Consider the following 25,156-nt stretch of genomic DNA (forward strand, 5'->3'; position numbering starts at 1 on the left):
ACTATATGGTACAAGAATAATATATTTACTACTAACATCTTTGCAAAATGCAGATATTAATAAAATACTAATAACACTTATTAAAAATTTACAATGAAGGCTACGGCTTACCTAAACCTTCAATTCAGCGTTGTACTTCAACACACTTCTGGGTTGGATGCCATCAGTTATCTCTCTGAATATATGCCAGTATATAACCGGTCCTTCTTGTAATCTCTAGGCCATTTTACAACGGAGGCCCACCTAAATAGTTGTCATTGCCGGATATATCAGAACTGTCATGGTCACACAGTTAAAATCGACAATGCCCTGAAAGGAATCCCTGATTACCCTTGTGATTAAAAATGTCAAACTTTTCAGCCCTGCTGCTAGTTAGATTATAACTTGCTTCGCAAACAGCCTCGCAATCACATGTTTATTACAAAGAGCTTCCAGTTTAAAAAAGTTCAAAGATTTAAAATTAAAGTAAAAAATACTGTCATCATTACTTCTTGTATACATAGCTCACTTAAAAATTACATTTAATAACAACCGTCGTATATGGCAAGTACGATAGTTTCAAGTCTCTCACAAGGAAAGTCACTGTACAACTATCAATGTTTTTGTATCAGTCCAAAATGAAGTACATCCTAATGAAAATTATCAAAATATTGAATATAATCTTGCATTACTGCTCACTAGCAAAACCTACAAATAACTCCTTAGTTAAAATGTTCATTTAATAGTTGTCTTCTAACTTAGGGTGCAGTGTTAATGATGGCGGTACTGCGGTTGGGTCAATGGTTAGAGGTCTCATTTAGTTTCCAATTTATACACTCGCCTCACTCGCGTCATATGTTGAAGGGGGGGGGGGGGGACAAATCTTGTGTAAATATGTTCTAGGTATAGACTCAAAACAAAAACACTGAGCCAAAAGAGGCTCCAAAAAATTGCTAAATGTTTTTTAAAAAATTCCTTTAATTTAAATATTGTTTTACTATAACCATATCAGAAATGTGCATAAATATATATATATAAACTAAATTAGGTAAAAGAGCACTGAGTGCTGGAATGCCATGTTGTAATAACAAGATCTGTAAAGTGTAAAAAGTGTATCAATAAAAACCTATTGAATTGAATTGAAATTGTGTGACCGAAACTTCGGTGTGAGATCAAAACTTAAATGTTCCATTTGAAATAATGCCACGGGGAGCTTGTGTTTTGGCTCAATTATCACTGCAAAGTGCACTCGTTTCGGAGTTCACCTTTAGTCGGAAATTTCACTTCGGAACCCCGGGACAGCGCGCTTTTCATCCCTTCTGACGAGAGAGGTTTTCGGGCGTAGGTTTTAAACGCTTCTCGCTGGTGGGATTATCCAACCATCGAGGTTTCGTAATCCCAGGGGCTGCAGTGCCGTCACAGCCTCCCGCGATCCTCTACACTGACCCCTGTCCTTACTCACCAACCTCCCCCCCCCCATGTTTATTTCCCCCCCTCCCCCCCCCCCACCGGGCAATCCCTTGATCGCCACTTTTCGGACGCGTTGGTACGTCAGCCTGGTCGTGCATTACCGGGCGCGGCAATCATCCTCTTGTAATGAACACACTCACAATCGCCGGGCGCGAGCCTCCGGTAATTAATTCCACCCCATCCCCCCCCACTTCCCCCCCCCCCCCTCGGTCACGCAGTCGGGTGAAGGTGTTGTTTCAATTAGCCTGCCCCCGCCCGCGGATATTAATTGAACGATGGAGGCGAATAAAGTGGGTGTAGGGAAGTGTGGGAGGAGGTGGTTGGTTTCGTGATGAAGGACTCCTTTCTCCTCTCACTCCACAACCCCCCCTACCCCTTCCGCGAGAATTATTTATTGACCCTACTGTCTGTGATGCCCCTGCAGAATAATTCTGACTCCCTTATACCCTGCCCTCCCTGACCCAAAACTTCTCCAGAGCTCCTATCTGTTCGGTTCGACCGGTATCTCGCATTTGCGGATTGGAAAATCTGTTCTCACCCACCCCGTTCTCGCGACTCGCCGATTAATACGTGGAATTAGTTAGTTGCTCGCGGGAGCTTCGTGGTGTGGTTAACTAGTCGGCGAGGCGGGATGCTAAGGCGCGACGCTCGCTGGTGCTTCTAGCGCGGTGTCTCCTCTGGACTGGCGCGCGGTCTTCTCGTCGTGCATCGAGCGGCGACCGTGACATCATACGGCTGAAGAATGAAGATAAAGACACAATGCAAGGCCCTTGGGTGCTTTCAAGTATCTTTACTGTTTTCACTCTCCCAAAAAAAAAATTCAGTTTTAAAAATTAATTAACGGAAACAGGACTGCTCATTCTCCGGCAGCTTAAGTTGTTTTTCCGTAAATGGACACCACTCGGATATTTTTGAGCAGTTTTTCCAATCGTGTTAGTTTCTGCTGAAGCTCTTCACGCCACATGCGTGTGCAGGTAGGCGGGGGCCCCTGAGTGTCACGGGACCAACAGAAAGATGTTGCCGACTTTGGCATACCGTGTGTCTCCTGGGGAGGGGGGGGGGGGATTTAACCACACGTATTTTAGAGCCCGATGAGTCTTTTACTGTGGTGAGAATCTGGCTGGACTAACGCGTCCCAGGAGGTCTCGGGTTCGAGTCCTGGTCTGGTCATCCTGTTTAAACTTTTACTACCCCTCCCCCACTTTCCCCCACCGAAAAAAAAACTCCAGTCAGGGATGGAGGGGAGGATGATTTTTATTGAGAGCCATTCAAAAGAAATTTTAAATATTGTATCACTTATTTACTCAAATGTTTTTCTACCCAACAAATGCGAATTCTTAAAAATATCACAGATCTCAGTGTTGTATGCCACTGGAACGAACGTTAAGCGGTGGTCAAGATTATGGTTAAAAGTGCATTTTGCCCAAAAAGTGGACATGGTGTCCGATGTATGCGAGGCACAGATGTAACATCAAGCCTTTTTAGACGGCTCATTGGTCAGTGACAAAGGTCACGTTCCTTTGGCGGGTTGCACATGACCGGGTGACCACTTCTTCTTGTTCATAACTTGCTCAAGGTCGTCAAGGTAGTGACAAGAGCTGCGTAGCCCAATCATCAGTGCGATGCAGATGTGTATGAGCTTCGAGTCTGCTTTGATAACCAGTGAAACGCGAAATATTCGTGACCCGCCTTATCGTATACCATGGTCCGCCTTATCGTATACCATGGCCCGCCTTATCGTATACCATGACCCGCCTTATCGTATACCATGGCTCGCCTTATCGTATACCATGGCTCGCCTTATCGTATACTATGGCTCGCCTTATCGAATACCATGGTCCGCCTTATCGTATACCATGGCCCGCCTTATCGTATACCATGGACAGCCTTATCGTATACCATGACCCCAATCCTTCAGCGTCATCCTTATTCTGCGAAGTTGGTGTGTGATCGATCTGAATGACCTCGCCTTCGACGAGACTTTATGCCAAAAATCAAAAACAAAAGACGAATAGCCGCTACTTAGACTTTAACACACTGTGTCCATAATGTTTTGACGTGACAACGTATAATAAATCGATGAACGCCGGCTGCACGCACGAAAAAGTATCCCGTTACGCACATGGTTCCGTTACGCTGTGTCCCGTTACGCTGTGTCCCGTTACGCTCATTGTTCCGTTACGCTCATTGTTCCGTTACGCTGTGTTCAATACGTTGTCGGCGAGTGCATTAATAATAGGTTATGTTACAATTGACTAAAAAATTATGGTGAATAATATAATTGATAGATATTTGATTACAGTTTATTTATATGAAACCTTGTTCAAAATTATATTTAAACTTTATAGCTAAACGCCAGTTTTTAAAATTAATTACAAGTCATCTACAGGTGATCTGTTTCATCGACTGTTTATAAAGTGAAGTGAAAAGTTAATGTGGTTTTCATTGCTTATTACAACAATTTCGGCAGTAAAGGTTAATTATTCTTGCATTTTAAAAATCTGATTACTAGTATAATTTCAAGTATATATTTTTATTATTAAATAAAAAAATTCAATTTTATTCACAACAGTATGCAATCATTTCATCAATGATTTGTTATGACGTCACATTAAACTATCGTCCGTAAACCGACTTTACAGACAACCAATTTTTTGACGTGACAACGTCTAATAAATCGATGAACGCCGGCTGCACGCACGAAAAAGTGTCCCACTACGGATGTCCCACTACGGATGTGTCCTATTTGCTCATTGTACGCATGCGTGCCATCTCTCTTCCACTCGATTGTAACGACCATCTATTTGACTTTTCAATCATATTTTCGTCGTTTGAATTATTAATGCTATGTAATTTAACGATTGTCCACCGATTTCCAGCACAATCGGTACAGTTATTTAAAAGTAATGTTGAATATTCAAATACGTTTTGAACCAACAATGGTGTTTTACAGTTACACATAATAATTCAAATTACAACCGGGATCTTTTGCACAATGTTTTAAAAAAATATTGTAACACATTATAAATAATTTTGGTGTATTTGGGATGCATATTTGTTATAAAATCGAGTTATAAAAACGAAATAATATTATTCCCCTACCGTGAACAAAATTTTTATCAATGTATATATCATCTGAATCTATTAATTATCGAATATGACCTTGTGGGTGAGCGATCAGCGGCGCTATCTTTTAATTGTGAGACTGTAGTTTGAATCGCGGCAGGTGCGAAATTTTTTTTGTGTACTTGTAAAAATAAATACGGCGCACGTAACATTTCAAAAGTAAAAAATATATTTGAATAATGAATGCAAATAAAAGTAAATTTATTAATTAAATTGTACATTTCATTTCACTCCTTTGTATCCATACAAAATAGTGATAATTCAATAAAAATGATTCAATTTTATTCGTAAAAGTATGCAGAGGTAGATTTTATCATACAAAAGATAGAACATTTAAAAAAAAAAAATTCTTCCTCAAAGAATATAATATTTTTAATGCCTAAATGGTTTGGTTGCAAAAACCTATTACGGCTCAGTCTCAGGCCGAATATGATATTTCCTTTTCTTCTGGATCAATTATTTCATCAATGTTTTGTTATGACGTTGTCACGTTAAACTATCGTCCGTAAACCGACTTTACAGACAACCAATTTTTTTTTAGGTCAGTTTAGTTTATAAAACACAGGAAGGAATCGTCACCGCAGGAGAACGCGCGCACACACACACACACACACACACACGTCGGTGCGTGGTTCGAGTAGGTTCGGTGGATATAAAGTGGTTGATAAAGAGCCGCAACACCCACGGCGAAGAGTTCGCGATGGTTCACAAAGTTTGGTGAAAAGGTATAGGGAGTGGTGGGGGTTGTGCGAGGGGGTTGTTTTATTGCGCCGTAAAGGGTGGAAACCTTTCGACACTGTGTTTCCCCACGTCACGGGGGGGGGGGGGGGGTGTACTGGCGCGGGAAAACAGGGTCGTGGCAGGGTTGGTAGTGTGTGGGTGCTGGACGGGCACTGGGTGAGCGGGGGTGGGGTGGAGAGGTTGTAGGGGGAAATGCACGTATGAATAATTCAATGAGCGCGCGCACCTATACACAGGTCCGGCGGCGTCCAAACAACGGCACTAACAACCCCGGTAGGAATCCCTCTCTTCCTCCCTGGAGATAAGTTAGCGGCTCTGTTGATGAACCCCGCTGCCCGGCAGCCGAAACGGGCAACGCGCGGGAAATAATATTCAGTCGCAGGCAAACGATCAAGGAAGCGATACTGTACAGGAAGTGCCTGGATATGAAATGTTCTGAAATGCTTTCGTTCCATGTCTGGCACATCTTGGAAAAATCTAAAAAACGAACAACATTTTTTTTTTACTTCAAACCGCAGAGCAAGTATTTAAATTTAACACTGAGCGTCTCGATATTGTTTAAATAAACGAAGTTCTTCAACCAACGCGAATTTTTGTCTCTGCAGCAAAATTGTTTCATTGACATAATTGGCAGTAACAATTTTATTTTCAATATTTTTTTTTTTGTTTGCGACGTGTTACCACCCATAATTATTTCAATGATATAGTTTTACTACATTGACAAATTCGCTGTGCTTGTAGAACCTGATTCAAATAAACATAATCCAGACGCTCAGTGCTCTATCTTAAAAACTTTTCAATTATCTACAATAAAAATTCGTTGTCTGTAAAGTCGGTTTACGGACTATAGTTTAACGTGACGTCATAACAAAACATTGATGGAATGATTGCATACTTTTATGAATAAAATTGAATCATTTTTATTGAATTATCATTATTTTGTATGGATACAAAGAACGAGTGAAATGAAATCTACAATTTAATTGATAAATTTACTTTTATTTGCACTCATTAATTCAAATATGTTTATTACTTTAACGAAGAGATAATTTTAACTATAACTTTTGACATGTTTGCTATTTAACTTCTTTCAATCTGTGTTATTCTGTTAAGGATAGGACGATGATAGGAAAAGTAGGAAACGAATGGGAGTGTTTCAAGTTTAATGTGCCTCGAAAAAGTCAAATCGATGGTTGTTCCAATCGAGTGGAAGAGAGATAGATAGATACGGTGCAAGCGTACAATGAGCGTAACGGGACACAGCGTAACGGGACAATGTGCGTAGCGGTACGCTTTTTCGTGCGTGCAGCCGGCGTTCATCGATTTATCAGACGTTGTCACGTCAATAAAACATGTACTTCTTAACCCTAGCTACACAGAGAAAAAAAGGTTTTGTTTGAATCAAACAAATATTTGTTTATGTATGGCGAAACAAATATTATATTTGATGGAACAAATTTTTTTTTTTAGTTTTACCAATCTCGGTAAGTAACAAAAATAATTTTGTCACACTTTATACATTTGAGTTGACAAAATTATTTTTGTTGGGTCAACAGAATCTCTCCTACTACAAAATATTTGTTTGAATTAACAAAATTATATTTAATTCGCCATGTATAAACAAATATTTTGTTGAGGCAAACAAACCTTTCTCTCAGTGTGTAAGAGGTATACGCTGCAGGTAGCAGTAGTGGCTCTAAACACTACATCGGGGCCGAGTGTGTTGTGGAAAATGTTATTATTGTGAACCAGGACGAGGATTGTTTCATGCGATAGTCAGAGATTAGAGAAAGTTAAATATGGAGCATAAACACAGTTTGTATAGGTATCTCTGCTGAAGACAGGGGACGTAAGAGGGAAGCAGGTCGCCGCCATATTGTGACACGAAGAAAATCGCATTTCCTCATAAATGATGTATGTATGGTGGTGGAAAAGTGCATGAATATTAAACAAATAATGACTGTTGACTCGAGAAAATTATGATTGTAGTAAACTACATTTCTATATATGTACTATATAAACAAATGGCCGCCATCTTCTTACGTGAACAAACTGGCCATAGTGCTCAGAGCTTAGGCTCCATCTGTAACTTTCTCTAATCTCTGGCGATAGTTGGGGACGGGAGCGAGTGAAAATTGTGAAGAGATGTTGGGTAAGACAAAAAGAATAAATAAGTATGGGTTCGAGACTGGACATGAGCTTCCTCAAAACCTCCTGAGAGAACTTTCAGTGGAGGATATGGAATATTTTGAAATATTTTTATTTTAAGGCGCCTCGTTTCGTTGTTTGATGAATTATTATTATAAGAATCACACCATTAAATAAATATTTTATGTGAGCGAGTGTTTCAGTACTCGCCAGAGATGTTTTAAACATCTAACCTCGGTAACGAGAAAATTCATGTGTTGTCATGTTGCAAATACATATATTTTTCTATTTTAAGTCGCTTCGTTTCGTTGTTTGATGAATTATTATTGGAATGACACCATTATACCATTAAATAAATATATTCTGTGAGCGAGTGTTTCAGTACTCGCCAGAGATTTTTCGAATATCTAACCTCGGTAACGAGAAAATTCATGTGTTGTCATGTTTGAAAATACACTTACAATACGTTACTCGACCACGAAATTCTTTAAAAATAATGACGGCCATGATATATATATATATATATATATGTACACACACACACACACACACGCATGTTGTGTTTTCAACTACACATCTGGACGAGAAACTCACGTAGTTTCCTCACCGGCCGCTAGAATTCGCTACGTTGACTACCGAGCCATTGGATTAGCAGTGGAACGGCTCCTATAAAAAAAAACTTGAAAAAATACTAAATCCCGGTTTTGTACCAGATTTTCGGCAAGGAATTTAATTAAAATAAAGTCTGAATGGTTGTAATTCTTGTAAACAGTTAATACTATAAAGTCTCTCTTAGTCCCTATGAACTTTGGTTCGCGCCATCCTCCACAGATGGCAGTACCGTGGTTACACATTTCCGTCCCATGCGACTTCCGTTCCACTCACGAAATGACTCCAGTCAGTTGCCGTATACCAAGAGCTAAGAAGTCACACATAAAAAGAAGTCACTTAGTTCAGAGCATTTATTTCATGCAATATTGCAGCAGGAAACAGGTTAAAATCTCTTTTGTATGTGTTTTTGTTAAGTACCACAAAATTATTTACATACTATGTATTACTAAAAGTACCATACATGAAATTCTCCAAGGACTTATAAATTCGAGTAGGTAGCTGCATAACAAACAAAAATATTAAAAAAAAAAAAAAAAGAGTGGCAGATACAGAAGGCAGACGAGAGAGAAGTTTTTTGTTTTCTTGAATAAAGATGTTGACTAAAATATATGTACATTGAAAAAATAATTATGTATTCTTATTAACTGCTTGAATACAAATGTAGGGAAGAAATGAGTGGAGGGTAAAGAATGGGCGGGGTTTGTTCCTTTTTGAAAAAGGGGGTTGGGAAGGGGGGGGGGGGGTTGGTTCTTTTGGTTTATTTCTCTCGCAATTAGTAAAGCAGCGACCAAGTTGATTCCTCCTCCTTCCCCTTTCCCCTGTACTAGCTTTTACCGATTGTTTACCCTTGTGCTTCGGAAACCCTACGGAGAGGCAAGCTGCGAATTAGCATATCCGCCAGACGGAAAATTAAGTCTGGGTTGCTGAGGTTCCCCACCTGACCCCCCCCCCCCCTTTCCCCCCCCCCTAATACCCCCTTCCCCCTTCTTCTTCATCTGATGTCTCAAGGGGCGTTTCGTGCGCATTCCTGGTGATAAATAGTTTCCACCCGGTGTTTTCTGCCGTCAGTACGTCGTACGAATGACGAATGAATGAAATGTGTTCTAATGTCTCGTCGACATGTTGGTCACCCGGGAAGAAAATGTTTTGAATCTACTGAGTAGGTAACTGCTCCCTGATGATGGCGACTGCAATGTCGACTAGAAACGTCGGTGAACTATTCGCCGAGGATCGCGACTACAACCCCAGAAGCCAAGCTACCTACTTCAGACAATGACTTTGAAAGCCTGCGAACATTATTCGAACCCAGTTTTTTTTCCTTAGTGCAAAGGGAATTGGAGATTAAAAGACGTGTTATTGTTTTGAGTCTCGCGGTGGAAGTGGCAGCTTCTCTCGCCTCCTACTAGAAGGGAAAAAAGGGGGGGGGTGAGGAATTCCCCCTGTGACGAAGGGGTCTGTCCGTGGTGGGAAAGGTTAAGGGTTGGTTGGATGAGGTTGCGAGTGTGTGAGCGCGCACGAGTGGAAAGGTATGGAAGTTGTGGGGGAATGGGAAGGAGGGGTTAGCAGCGAAGCAAGTGGCTGCTCCAGACAGCCTGTCACTCTCCCACAGACGCGATATGCCGGTGTAGGAAGGTACCCGGTGGAGAAGACCTCCCCCTACCACCCGTGTCCTCTGGTTGGCTGGCTGGCTGGCTGGCGGTGCCATATCCCGTTGCTGCGAGGATAGCTCCCCCTCCCCTTCTTTTTGTTTTTTATTTCATTTTTCTTCTTTTCCTCCGCCTGGCGCTGACAGCACCGCACAGGTTCATTTTGTCCTGGTCTGCTGTACGTCTCTTTATTCCCTTATGCGAGCCCCCCTCCCGCGCGATTTCTTATTCTCTTTCTTCTACCGCGCAAAACAAGAAAAAAAATAACAATTCCCCGGTTTTTTCCCCCGCTGGAGCTCATTCCTGTTACGCAAAAAAAAAAAAATAATTTTACGTTCACTCCTCTGTGTGTTCGCTCGAATCCGTTTACTTAAAGTAAAGTTGTAACCATTTTTTTTTTAAGGTGGAACTTCTATTTTTCTCTCCGTAGGCTGAGTCGAGACGATGACTGATCAGAGCGTAACTGAAAGTGCAATGCCAAGGATTGGGGTGGCCGATGGTGGAGAGTACAGTCGGAATAACGAGAGTAGAGATTCGGACAACTGTGATGCTCTTGCTGTATTTTTATTTTTAGGTAGATTTCAAAGAAACGCTACTACCTATTGCAGCAGTCACCATATTGCGATCATCGGAATTTTTTATATAGTTTATCGTTTCATGGGCGATAGACCCCAAAAACATCGCCAACTCAAAAGTTTATACATATAATTTTTTTTTGTGGACACTGTCGCAATTTTTTCACGAATCACTATCAAACCGATACATAAAATCTAATATTGGAGAATTTCGGCCGAGTTCGTTAATGGACAATAGCTGACCAAAAAGAGGTAGAAATGGGGAATGTTTTTCTGTAAAAACAGAAAAATCGCTGTTACTCCCTAAATATGGAAATTATCATATCCGTTCGAACGTATTTTAACTTGTAGGAGTAATACCAAATATATAAATAAAATTTTTTATTTGTCGATGGTTTTCGGGTGGAGATCTAGTACTGAGGTTCTGAGATGTCCTCTTGCCTTTATATCTCGTCTAACATTTATGTGCTTTTTAATTGGCTGCAGCAGTTGGCCAATCGGATATTAATTTATTTCAGGTTGATGGGTCGGTTTTGGCCAATCGGAGATGGGATTCTGCGATTGGTCGTGGTTCGTTGCCAATCAGCAGCTTCTTCTCATGTGGTTGGTTGGGCTGTCTGCCCAGTTAGAGGATGTCTGTCATTCGTTGATTTAGTTTTATATGTTTATCTGTCTATGGATTAGGTTATGTAAGGAAACTTTGTAGTGATTATGTGTAACTGTTTGGAAAGGAATAATTTATGTTTTCTTTGCAGAATTTTTAACTTATGGAGGTACCTCTTTTTGGTCCACTATTAGATTTTATGTATCGGTTTGATAGTAATTCTTGAAAAAATTGCGACAGTGTCAACAAAAAAAAATTATATGTTAAACTTTTGAGTTGGCGATGTTTTTGGGGTCTTTAGCCCATGAAACGATAAACTATATTAAAAAAATTTCCGATGATCGCAATATGGAGACGGCTGCAATAGGTAGTGGCATTTCTTTGTAATGTAGTTTCTTGTGTGTTATGATTTATTATAGTTTTGCATGTGAATGTAATGTTTCAGGTTCGCCGCTCAAGTAACTGCCATGAGGTGAGCCGAGGTCCGAGCGAGAGACGTCGCGCTCTGCCGTGAGAAAGCCAAGGGGCGGCATGGAGGTGCGGTGGTACCATGGCCTGCTGCTGCTGGTCGCGCTCCTGCGACTGTCCCGAGCCAAGGACGACGTGCAGGACACCACGCTCGCGGAAGATGTCACCACTGCTGCCTTCACCACCACCGACGAACCCTCCACCGCTTCCGCGACTTCAACCCCGCACACCGTCGCCAGCACTTACGTGACGACGCTCCTAATCTCCACCACGCCGAGAACAACCACAACACCCTTCACCGTCCCGACGACGACGACGACGACGAAGACGACGACGACTGTCCCCACCACCTCCTCCGCGACGATCACCACCACGCACGTGCCCGTCAGAAACGACGCCCCGCCCACGCCGCGAGCCTTCCCGGAGTTCAAGTTCACCAGGTCCTCCTACAACGTCAGCATACCGGAGAACTCGGTCGGCAAGACGTTCGCGGTCCCCGAGGTGCGCATGGGCATCGTGACGGGGGACGAGGACGACGACCCGGGGCTGGAGGTGCGATACAAGATAGTCTCCGGGGACAAGGACAAGTTCTTCAAGGCCGAGGAGAAGCGGGTGGGCGACTTCTGCTTCCTGGCGATCCGGACCAGGACCGGCAACGTGGACGTGCTCAACCGGGAGCGGAAGGACAGGTACGTGCTGGAGGTGAGGGCCTCCGGGACGAGGCGCGACGGCGTCGAGAAGCTGGAGGCCGACGCGACCGTCGTGGTGTCCGTGCTCGACGTCAACGATCTCAAACCCTTGTTCTACCCGACCGAGTACGAGGCGACCGTCCCGGAGGACACCCCCTTGCACAGGAGCATCCTCGTGGTCACCGCCGAGGACGCGGATCTCGGACGCAACGGCGAGATCTACTACAGCTTCCTCGAGTCCACGAACCAGTTCGCGGTGCACCCCATAACCGGCATAGTTTCCCTTACGCGTCCTCTGCGGTATGTCGAGAGGGCGTTCCACCAGCTGGTCGTGATGGCGCAGGACAGAGGGATTGGCCCTAGGTCGGGTTCAGCCAAGCCTAGCACGGCTAAAGTTAGTATAAGAGTCAAGCAGGTTAACCTGCACTCTCCAGAAATATATGTGCAGCATCTTCCTGACATTGTAGAACATTCCAACGCCGACATTTATGCAATAGTCAGGGTAGTTGACAACGATAAAGGGGTGCATGGTGAAATAAAGAGCCTAGAAATTGTCGATGGCGATCCTGATGGCCATTTTAGAATCCGTCCAGCGGAGGAGACGGGCGGGAAGCATGGTGAGTTTAACGTCGAGGTGTTGCATTTGTTGGATCGCGAGGTAGCACCTCAAGGGTACAACCTGACTCTGCGGGCCACAGACGGAGGAATACCGCCGAGGCAGAGTTACAAGTCTGTGCCTGTTCACCTCACAGACTTGAACGACAATGCTCCTGTATTCGACCGGGAAATTTACGAGGTGGAAATACCCGAGACAGCGCCTGTGAATTCGCCTGTGATATGCCTTAAAGTTACAGATGCTGACGAGGGGAGAAATGCAAGGGTGTTCCTGGAAATAGTCGGGGGCAATGAGGGTGGAGAGTTTCGAATAAATCCCGACAGCGGCATGTTGTATACGACCATGGCTCTGGATGCCGAGGTGAAAGCCTTCTACACACTCACAGTGTCCGCCATAGACCAGGGCAATGCTGGCACGAGAAAGCAGTCATCGGCTAAGGTGAAAATAAATGTAGTTGACACAAATGACAATGACCCTGTGTTCGAGTCGATGGATGCAATGGTTTGGGTGGATGAAAACCAGCCTGCTGGAGCATCTGTAACTAAGGTCACAGCTAAGGACCAGGACTCATTGGACAATGCGTACATATCGTACAGCATCGCGAACCTCAATCCCGTGCCTTTCGATATAGATCATTTCTCTGGAGTGATCCGCACCACATCTGTTTTGGACTATGAATCCACGAAAAGAACTTATGTTTTACGGATCAGGGCTTCCGACTGGGGCGTGCCTTTCCGGCGGCAAACAGAAATGCAACTCAGAATTAGCGTGAAAGATGTGAACGACAATAGGCCACAGTTCGAGAAAGTGGACTGTGTGGGTCATGTACCTCGTTACATTCCAATCGGTACGGAAATCATCACACTTTCTGCGATTGACTTCGACGCGGGCAACATAATTAGCTACCGTATATTGTCAGGGAACGAGGATGGCTGTTTCTCTCTGGACACTACTTCAGGAGTGCTGAGCGTGACTTGTGACCTGGCAGATCTCAGGGCTGCCGACAGAGAGGTCAACGTAACAGCCACTGATGGGACGCACTTCGCCGACACTGCGCGGGTGCTGATCCACCTGGTGAGTGCCAAAAGAAGTGGTTCGCCAACCAGGGTGTTGAGTGACGACACAGGTGGTTTCGAGTGCCGCGACACAGGCGTGGCTCGTCGCTTGACAGAGATACTCGCCTCTGCGGAGAGGAACAACATGCAAGGCAAGCAAGAGGAGTTCGCAATGATGCCTAGTCGGTACGGGCAGAACGTTCACGCTCCAGAGTTCATAGAATTCCCAGTGGAGATTCGTGTGAACGAATCCGTTTCCATAGGGACCACACTGCTTAGGATAAGAGCACGAGACCGTGATCTCGGCTATAATGGGAAATTAGTGTTTGGGATATCGTCTGGAGACGAGGACTCTGTGTTCCACCTGGATGCTGAAACTGGGGAGCTTAAAGTTGTTGGTCATCTCGATCGAGAGAAGGAGCAAGAGTACCTCCTCAACATCAGCGTTTACGACCTCGGACGACCCCAGAAGTCTTCTTCCAAGTACGTCGCGGTCACTGTTCTCGACGTGAACGACAACCCCCCGAGGTTCGAGAAGTCCGTGGCCAGCTTCCGGGTGACGGAGAACGCCGTCAACGGCACGGCCATCTTCCGCCTGAACGCGACGGACGCGGACTCGGGCGACAACGCGCGCGTCTCCTTCTCGATGGTTACCGACACCAGCGACTTCTCCGTGGACCCGGCGACGGGGATGCTGTCCGTGTCGTCGTCGCTGGACCGCGAACGCCAGGAGACGTACGAGCTGCGGCTGCGGGCGACGGACCGCGGCTCGCCGCCGCTGCACTCGGACGCGCTCGTCCGGGTCGCCGTCGACGACTCGAACGACAACGCGCCGTCGTTCCCGCTGCCGAGCTACACGGTGCGGGTGCGGGAGGACGTGCCCCCGGGCAGCCTGGTGGCCATCGTCTCGGCCACTGACCCGGACCTGGGAGCATCGGGCGAGGTGTGGTACTCCGAGGCCCCGGGCGGAGACGGCGACGGGGCCTTCGTCGTGGACCGGCTCTCGGGCGCCGTGCGGACCTCCGGCGGCCTGGACTTCGAGGAGAGGCAGGTGCACAGCCTGGTGGTGCTGGCGAGGGACCGCGGGATGCCGTCGCTGTCCTCGGAGGCGACCGTCATCGTGGAGGTGGTCGACGTGAACGAGAACCTCCACGCGCCGAGGTTCGAGGAGTACGTGGTGGCCGCGTCGGTGAAGGAGAACCAGCCCGTGGGCACGCTCGTCACCACCGTGCACGCCACCGACGAGGACCCGGCTGGTGACGACTCGCGCGTCGGGTACTTCATCAAGGGCGGGGACGGCATGGGGCTCTTCTCCATCGACAATGAAGGTAAGACATCAGCATTTTGAGAGCGCTATTCCTTCAGTTTACCTTTAAGGCAATCAGGCATAGGTAAATGTTTTATGTATTTCAACGATAACTGGAGTTTATTCAAACTTAGAATTTTGAGAGAGCTATTCCTTCAGTTTACCTTTAAGGCAATCAGGCATAGGTAAATGTTTTATATATTTCAAAGATAACTGGAGTTTATACAAACTTAGAATTTTGAGCGAGCTATTCCTCTAGCTTACCTTTAAGGCAATCAGGCATAGGTAAATGTTTTATATATTTCAACGATAACTGGAGTTTATACAAACTTAGAATTTTGAGAGAGCTATTCCTTCAGTTTTGCACTAAGGCAAACAAGCATACGTAAATGTTTTATATATTTCAGCGATAACTGGAGTTTGTACAATCTTAGAATTTTGAGCGAGCTATTCCTAAGAGTTTTCCACTTAGTCAATCAAGCAGAGGCGAATGTTCTATATATTCCAATGACAACTGGAGTTTATACAAACTTAGAATGTGTGAATTATGGTTGTGTAGTCTAGTAGACATCATCTTTATGTCTATGTTCATAAATTCTTTTGTGTTGTTATAACTTTACTCTTACATATTTTACAATTTTATAATATTTTATAATTTTGATAATATAAAAAAACTTAGTTTGAATACATAGAACATTATTTTTTGAAACTGATAAAGAGAAACTGAAAGGTTCAATATTTTAAGATACTACATAATATGAAAAAAAAAAAAGATACAGTTTTGTTTACTAGGTGAGATATATTTAATTTTTTCCCAGGGAATTTCAGTTTTATAGGATCGTAAATAAACGCCCTAAGTTTTCTGGTTTTACAGATTTTGCCTATCTGCGATAGCCTTGAAATGGGTCATAAGCATACTAGGGAATGGCACCGGTAAACTGCATCCGCTCAGATCCGCTTTCGGTAGATTAAGTCAAAAGTGATGACTCATCAGAGTGTAACGAATAGTATAATACTCAGGAGTGTGGCGGTCGTGGGTAGAGGGTACATCGATTAAAGTAGAGTCACACAACTGTAAGACCTTTCACAATTTTTTTTCGTTGCCATGATTGTTACAATTCTGACTATCCAATGTGAACCTGCATTGAAGGTGCATTCATGCATCGTATTTTAGCTATCAAACTACTTGCCAAAAACAAAGATAGCTGCAGCATCTCTCAATGGTATGTGTATAAACTGAATACACAATAGGGGGACATTATCCCCGTATTATTCCGTATAGCATATACAATTGTGTTTTACGTAAAATATTGAAATAAAGTAAGGAGTTGGATGTGTTTGAGATATGAAACTGTACTATAAACAATATATTTTTGATTTTGAAAATATTAATTATAAAACTTTGATATAAACTGGATACGCAATAATGAACATTTACCACGTACCTGGGTGCACACACGGTGCGCAGAGCTTCAGGAAAGACAACGTGATTTGAGAAATAATCAACCTATCCGAGTGGGGTCTGCTTACGAAAAACATTTAAGAGTCGCTGAGGGCCAGTAAGTAGTTTTGTTTCCGGATTTAATTTTTTAAACTGTATTTTTAGAAGAGTTAAAATGGCTAAAAGGCGTGTCTTCAGAGTGATTTTTAAGCATAAAACAACCGGTACGGACTCTTGAAAGAACTTACGGGCCTTGCATTACACTTTATCTTCATTTCTTAGCCTTATAGTGTAAATGGTTACAGCTGCGACGAGAAGACTGCGCGCCAGTCCAAAGCCTTGAGCTTAGAGGCGATACCGCGCTATAAGCACTAGCCAGTGTCGCACTTATCATCCCACCTCATTGACATACATACACCCCTGACGAGGCGGGCCCCCTTAAACGAAGCCAAATTTGGAAAAATCAAAGTACAGAACTTGTACTTCCCCTTAACCTCTGCTCCACCCCGCTTGCTACTTTTTGCACATGTTTTTACTTCGACATATTTTACTCTTACAGTAAATAAATATTATTAATGCTGTTAGGGTAAGAGAAATGGAGGAAGAGAGAAAGCGAGAAAAAGGGAATTCGAGGGAGGGAAAGAGAGAAAGTGAGAAAGAGAACGAACAAAAAACTGCCTTGCTACGTTCTGGCGGGGAAACATCACATCAAAATAGTTTGTAACAGTCAAGTTGCACTGGTCAACACTATTCAATTTTTTTTTTCATTGCCATGATAGAGGAAATGTCCACGTGGAATAATAAATTATTTCCTCGCGGCTCTAACAGACTATAGCCTGCTAGTAAATATGTCGTTGGAACAAGGTATAGAAGGTATGGGAGATATTATTTATGTCTTGACGTGCAAAAAAAAGTGAGCACGTATTTTAGTACTCGCTAGCGAATTCATGTGTTTTAAATTTGTTGATGTTGCAAATAATTTTATAATACGGAACTCAGACAATGAATATATTGAAGCACCTTTCAACATTAGACTTTCCGGTAATGGATCAACATTTTTATAGCAAAACAGGTTTCCGTGGTATTCACGTAATAGTCGTAACGTACACTTTGGAATTTATACTTCTGTTGACTGCTAAAATATTAACCTGAAACATTTTAAAACACATATTGTATCGCTAAGTATACCTACGTTTGTGTATTTGATTTTGCTTAAACGACTGAAATCATATTATAAATAATTCCTACAAACAAACCTTAACCTTGTTTGGCTGATTCATAATTATAATTAAATAATATTATTATTTTATGTTATTCAAAAATTAAAAAAAAAAACAGATTATCGTAAATTTTACAAAATGATTATATCATCTTCACGTAATGAAAAATGGACGCGTGCTCCTTGTGTATACAAATATCCCGAAATTGTTTCTTCTGCTTCATTTACACTGAAAATGTAAAAAATTTTCTTTCGCTAATTCTAACAGTGAGAATGTCCTTAACATCACGCAATACATTAGTTTTACCCCGCGCTTTTACATTTTGAAGATACTGCCATTAGGTGGCACAAGTGAACGGCGAACATCTGTGAACTTCGGTATTTTGTCTGGTTTGGGAAGGGGGGGGGGGGGGGGAGGCTTATAACTTTTGTGAGTTGTGGGCTTCCCGCGGCTGGTGAACGCGATAGCTGCAGCGAGGCCTTAACCGTAGCGGCGCATACCTCCGCCTGCGCATGCGCTGTAGGAAGTCGCATACTTCCGAGACCAGCACGTTCTTAACATAACCTACAATGTTTTCAGTGAGAACACTTTAAACGTTATTAATGAACAAGAAAAGACATATATTCCAGGGTAGTTTCACTATCATTAAATTTTCATTTGGCACACCAACACGTTTGGCGTGCCCTCAAATGTTTTTTTTTTTTGTTTTTTTCGAAAGTGACCATTTACGTATGTTTATGTTGCTACACGTGGGTACGCCATCTTTGTGGCACATCGAATCACGTTCCGTTTCCATGAAATCACTCCTACCAATTGCCGTATCCCGACAGCTAAGATATTTACAAATCAAAGGTTGGGATGCGTAGTTCAAAATTAGAATTACAGCATAAAGATGAAAAAAAAAAATTCAAGATGGTGGGGCGATCTAATCCACTTTTAAATATAAATGTTATCTGTATCTATGAAATCGTCTCATGGTCTCACTTTCGCCTTTATTTACTGTGGCGCAGGTTGGAGTTGTGTCGGAAGTGTAATACCTGTTTACCCTTGGGGCGCTTTCGAGTACGGAAACAGGTATTTCAGGGGGGACAATCCCAGGGACCCTTCCAGGGGGAGGTTTTTTTTTTTATTTTCCTCGCGGGCTTTTAGGCAAATGAAAGGAGTTTGCGCCGGTTCGGGGGAAAGGTGGCGGGAATTAAAAAAAAAGGGGGGGGGGGTGTGGGGGTTTGTCGGAGGGTTGGAATAGTAAGGCTTGGGAAACAACTGCCCCCTCCGGGTTGGTGGGGCGCATTGCGGCGGCCAACCGCCGGAACTGGCCCTCACTTGCCCGATTGGCGCGCGAGGCGTGCTTGTGCTGGTTGTGTTTACTGCGCGCGTGTTTGTGTGTTTGTGTGTTTGTGTGTTTGTGCGCTTGTCGCCGGGAGTTGTCGCGACCGCGAGCCCCGAGCGAGAAGTTCTCTGCTGGCGAATAGCGCACCCTCTGAACACTTCTCTGTCTCTTTCAACCCATCTTCCTTCATTTACTCCTCTCTGGCTTTTTATCTTCCTCTTTCTTTCTTTCTCCCTCTGGCACTCTCTCACTTTCACCATCTTTCTTCCTCACTTCCTCTCTCTATCCATCTCTGGCTTTCTCTCATCCTCTCTTCCTTCATTTACCCCTGTCTGGCCTTTTTCTCTTCCTCTTTATTTTCCCTTGCCCCCTTTCTCTCCCTCTAGCTGTCTCTCACTTTCGCCCTATTTCTCTCTCACTTACTCTCTCTATCCCTCTCTGGCTTTCTCTCATCCTCTCTTCCTCTTTCTCACTTCCTATCTCCCTCTCTCTCTCACTTTCTCTCTCTATCCCTCTCTGGCTTTCTCTTCAACACTCTTGCAGTTTCTCTCTTCCTATCTCCTTCTCTCTCCCTCACTTCCTTTCTCTATCCCTCTCTGACCTTCTCTCGTCCTCTCTTCCTCTTTCTCACATACTCTTTCTCCCTCTCTCAATCTGTCACTTTCTCTCCCCTTCTCTTCCTTTTCTTTATCCTTCTCTGTCTTTCTCCTTTCCGCTTGCTTTTTTTCCTCGCGCTCTCTCTGTCACGGTCTCTTTCTTCCTCTCTTTCTCGACTCGACAGAGATGTGTTAACATGTAACTTCTGTAACTAGCAAATTAATTTTTTTCTCGTGTCGCAAATACACTTATAATACGAAATTCGGACATGATATTTAACGTAGATTTCTTTAAACTAATGCTGACGTCGACCATAGAATCGTTTTATTTGCAGGACGAAATTTTAAACTATATAATGGAACGGCTCCGATATAAGCGAAACAAACTTGAAAAAAAAAAAAACTTGACCCCGGGATTTTCGACAAATAATTTTTTTTTTTTAAATACTGCCCACCTTGTTAAAATACACTAAACAATTAATACTATTATAAAGTTTTATCTTTGGCTTTGTGAACTTTAATTCACGCCATTCGCCACAGATGGCAGCACTTTGGTTACACATTTCCGGTCCATGCGACTTCCGTTGCATACACGATGTACATATGTATATATACATGCAATTTATATCAAATACACATAGTTGGTTCCGGCACATTTTCGATCACATAAAATTCGAAAAAAATTAATTTTCTAATTTATTTCTTCGTTAAAGCATGGTGTATAATACAATGGAAAACCTTAAGTTAATAGTTACTGGCTGCTGCAAATAGTTTTCTCAGTGAAGTCACTGGTGTTTTGGGAATGACTACACCTTTTATGGCACTGTCAATAGAGGCTTCAATAGGCGGAAAACCCGTGGTTTGTAATACTACAAAAAATATATTGTAACTTTGTAAAAACTAATGGCTATAGTTATTTTAGCAAGTATATAATACGTTTTTCGAGATAATACTGATAATACTAGCGCATAAAGTTTAATTCAAGCGTATATATAACCATGGGGAAGATAATCGAATATTTAATAATTCAACTTTATTATCGTTTTATAATTTTTATTCAATTTGCGCAGTTAATACTGGAAAGCTTTTTAGGGGAGATTTTACATATAACTTTAGAATCCGAATCCAGTATTACTGCGAACAATATTTTGTAGTGATGGAGTTGTTTTAATGTAAACGTACAAATTTACAAATATCTGTAATTTTATATGAATGTTTCTGTTCCATAAATAGGGACCGGAAAAATTCGCGGGTTCAATGACCTGTAGGATGAACTCCATAGTTAAACGTACTCTCGGTCAAATGTCACCCGCCCATTGGCTGCTGTCTTGTGAGACGCCCCAACGTAGCAGCCTGTGATTCGACAAAGCGTTGGTTGGGTGTTTCTCATTGGCCCAGAGTCATCCAGGTGAGTTGTGAGCCAATAGCAGAGGCAGCACTGAGGTATAACTATTTGTATTTTAGCCTATCGCGAAATGAATTCGCGAATTTTTCCGGTCTCCATCCATAAAACATTTTAAAGTGTACACATCGTTGTTGCATGAAAACTGACGAATTCAATATGGCGTCTTTCTTATTTGAAGAGCAAAAGCGGTTTGAATAGTTCGCTGGCTGTAAATTATGTTGATTAGTGATGGCGTTCGCAGTTTGGTGTTCAGAGGGCACACTTCCTGCCATTTCTGCTCTTGAAATGTTTTGTGATCGGACGAGGCGGAACGCCGTTGCTGTTTGAAACCTTCTCTCTCTCTCTCTCTCTCTCTCTCTTCTTTCTCTTCCCCTCATCCATCCCGTGTTTGGTGTCGTGTAAATATTTCGTTCCCCGGACGCCCTGCGCATGTAGTAACTGATTGTTACGCAGCGCCCAACCTCGCTGCTGCCTTGTATCGACGAGTAATTGCGCCTTAAATGGTTCACGTGGGTGAGCTACAGCCCATCCAGGTTATTAGCTCGGCGGAGATATAGCCCGTTCCCCGTATCAAGCCCCCGAGTCTTCCGCCGACCTGTTTCGGGCGGATATTTCGCCCGGACCTTCATCAGAGAAAAACTATAATTTTTTGGTTTTGGTTTTTTAGCTAGCAAAAAAAATTGGTTGTCTGTAAAGTCGGTTTACGGACGATAGTTTAACGTGACGTCATAACAAAACATTGATGAAATGATTGCATACTTTTATGAATAAAATTGAATCATTTTTATTGAATTATCATTATTTTGTATGGATACAAAGAAGGAGTGAAATGAAATCTACAATTTAATTCATAAATTTACTTTTATTTTTACTCGTTAATTCAAATATGTTTATTACTTTAACGAAGAGATTATTTTAACTATGACATTTATACATGTTTGCTATTTAACTTCTTCCAATCTGTGTTATTCTGTTAAGGATAGGACGATGATAGGAAAAGTAGGAAACGAATGGGAGTGTTTCAAGTTTAATGTGTCTCGAAAAAGTCAAATGGATGGTTGTTCCAATCGAGTGGAAGAGAGATAGATGCGGCGCAAGCGTACAAAGAGCGTAACGGGACAATGTGCGTACGGGACTATGAGTCATCCTTTTTCGTGCGTGCAGCCGGTGTTCATCGATTTAATAGACGTTGTCACGTTCAAAACTTTTTTGAAATTTCTATCAGTGCTAATAATGCCGGGTGTTTACAGGTCATTAAAGTTGCGGGGGGGGGGGGGGGGATTAACAGTAACCAAATTGGAAGACATTGATCTTTATTTCCGTGCAGAATTTTTGGTAACTTGCATTTTTTTTTACGTCTCACTCCAGTTAATGTCGTACACTAAATAATATAATTGGTTAGACAATTTATTTCCGCTCATAACGATTAATTATTATTACTATAACATAATAGCCTGTGGTACAAAGATTTTTTAAGAATATTTATTTTATGAAAGATTAACCAGATATTTGAGTACTCCAAGTAATAGTAAGAACAAGATCTCAAGTAGGCTACTGGGAAAATCGAGCAACTGTTAGTTATTTTGAATAATTATTTCATCATTTGTAATTTTTACGCCTTATTTTGCAAAATAAATCCAATTTTGACATCTTGATGTTTTATATTCGAAATAACATCCGATTTGGTTTTAGACAATAAGTATTTGCGTCCAGTAATACAGGTAGTTATAGTGTGTAGCGTTTCCCGATCTCTGTTGCCTAGTTGTGTGCACGCCAGTTTCTGGTTTACGGTCCCGGGTAAGAAATGCACATTTCCACTGTTAAAATTTTGTCACGAAAACCTGAACGAAAACAAATGAACGCCACAAATGAACGTCATTAACAGACAAACAGTTGGCACTGGTCAGGGTTTAGGCCTTGCGAGTGAATGGTCTCCGGTTCGTATCCCGATCGAGTTAAGTACTGAAATTTTCGTTGTGTTTTCGGCCAACACTAGCGGAAGGCAATGGTATACCGCTGTAGAATCATGTGGTGTCTGGAAACCTCGTAACATCATATACAAGTTTTGTCGGTACTTTGTGGCTTTCACAGAAATAAATTTCTATGTACTTTCACATAAGATTCCTTTGGAAACCAGTTACCAAGAAACAGTTTAAAATGCTACAAGAAGGATATCGTAACTTTGTACAACACATAAATATGGTAATTTTTCCTGAAAGAAATACGGTTTTCGAGATAATACTCAGTATTTCTTACAAAAACTGGTGCATAATTTTATATTTTAATTGATGTTACATTTAAGCATAATTTTTTTCATCCTGTTGAAAATAAAGGTAATTAAATATTCTACAATCTTACTTTTTTACTGCCGTATAATGTATTATGTGGAAAGCTATTCAGGTAACGGTTTACAAATAACTTGTAACTACTGGAGGTACCGGGACAACACACGGCTTAAATGTCAGGGTAAGAATCCCAGCCGAGTATTACTGCGAACATTATTTTGTAGTGATACAGTTGTTTTCACGTGCACATACAAGAATACAAATATCTGAAATTTTAAATGAACTATTATACAAGACCATTCGGACATCCGCCCCTTTCGAAACTCGTAGCTGGAACCATCACTGCTTTCGAATGTTGCAAGCTGATATTTCGAGGCTGATTTTCACATTTAACTATAAAGAGTTTTTTTTTTACACGTTAAGGTGGTTAAAAATGCACTTCCCGAACAGAGAATTTTTTTGACATGATAACGTCTTATAAATCGATGAACGCCGGCTGCACGCACGAAAAAGCATGACTGATTGTCACGTTCCGCCTGAGCCGAGCGTCCAAGAATCGGCCAACCACCGTGCGAGAAAATCTTCTATAATATCGAACAGGTTAAGGCGCGGTCTTTTTAACTAATTGTTCGTGTTTATATTTAAACAAATTATTTTAATTAAATTTGCAAAAAACTGTAAATAATATTTGAAAATTAAAAAGTATGCAATTTTTAATCAATGTTTTCTTATGACGCTATCACGTAAAATTATCGTCCTTAAACCGACTTTACAGACAACCACTGCCCCCCCTCCCTTTTTTTTTTTTTTTTTTTTAATAAAAAGTTGTTTCCAAACCAAAAATCCGTAGAGTTCGGACGTTAAGAACCAGGTCATCCCTCATACTGCTGGTTCCTGAACCCTACGAATTTTAACAACCCCATGTTTTTTTTTATCGTTGCTCTCAAGGTGGAACGTTCGGAAGAGGAATAATGGAAACCGTGATTGGTGGAGGCACGCAGGTTACTTTCCACGCCGCCTATTATCTAATTACGCTTCGGTCTCGTTCTGCTCATAATGCATCACTCGAGCGAGGCTGTATGACGGCGGTGTTTTTGCGCGAGAAGGGGAGGGGTGGTGTGGTGGTGGTTGAAAAAAAAAAAAAATTGAACAGCGCACGCAAACTGAAGCTCTCGTTCAATAATTTACTCATCCGGAACGCAATTAACTTTGATTATCTATCCTTCCCTGCGCCCGTCGCCTTAACCGACCCTCGTTGGAATACGGACAAACCTTCTGCCTGATTGCCTCGTATTGGCTACCCTGCCGTTACGTTACGTTATCATTTTTTTTAAATATATATTTCGCCATCTTCACGCCCACCTCCCCAATTCCCGCATTCTCTCGCGCTCGACTGTTTATTTCCTCTTTTCCCCCTCTATTGTTTCCACGCACCAAACACCCTACGTTTCCATCCCTTCTCCTCACTCGCCGTCCGGAGAAAGAGAGACGTACTTCCAAACGGGCGGTGAATTATTCCACATCGCGGTGAAAAAATTTCAGGATCCATTATGACTCGTTTTGCTCGTTTTTTTGACGTGTAACACATTAGATCCCAGTGTAAAGGCTTTTGGTAGGATTCAATCTCGTTGAGGATCGTGCGGAGGTCGCGTGGAACGGAAATGCGTAACCACGGTGCTGCCATCTGTGGACTATGGCTAGGGACACCTGTATTTCGCGAATACATTTTGTGTCAAGGTATGTCACAAAACACTGTAGCTTTTTCTTAGAGTAATGGCGAAACGTGTGCGTGCAGCAGTACGGTATCCACATTCCCATTGGCCCCGTCAAGTGCGGGAAAACAC

The 25,156-nt window shown here is 42.5% G+C and overlaps 1 protein-coding gene across 1 annotated transcript in view; it reads left to right on the plus strand.

The window, feature by feature from the left end:
• Window positions 1-25,156, plus strand: part of LOC134540888 (fat-like cadherin-related tumor suppressor homolog) — an 898,605-nt gene that overhangs the window by 423,940 nt on the left and 449,509 nt on the right. Inside the window, 1 exon segment of the mRNA XM_063383917.1 lies at window positions 11,347-15,057. Within this exon segment, the coding sequence (XP_063239987.1) occupies window positions 11,433-15,057 (3,625 nt within the window). The 5' untranslated portion in view covers window positions 11,347-11,432.

The sequence above is a fragment of the Bacillus rossius genome, chromosome 17 (assembly GCF_032445375.1).
Source record: "Bacillus rossius redtenbacheri isolate Brsri chromosome 17, Brsri_v3, whole genome shotgun sequence".
NCBI classification, from domain to species: domain Eukaryota; kingdom Metazoa; phylum Arthropoda; class Insecta; order Phasmatodea; family Bacillidae; genus Bacillus; species Bacillus rossius.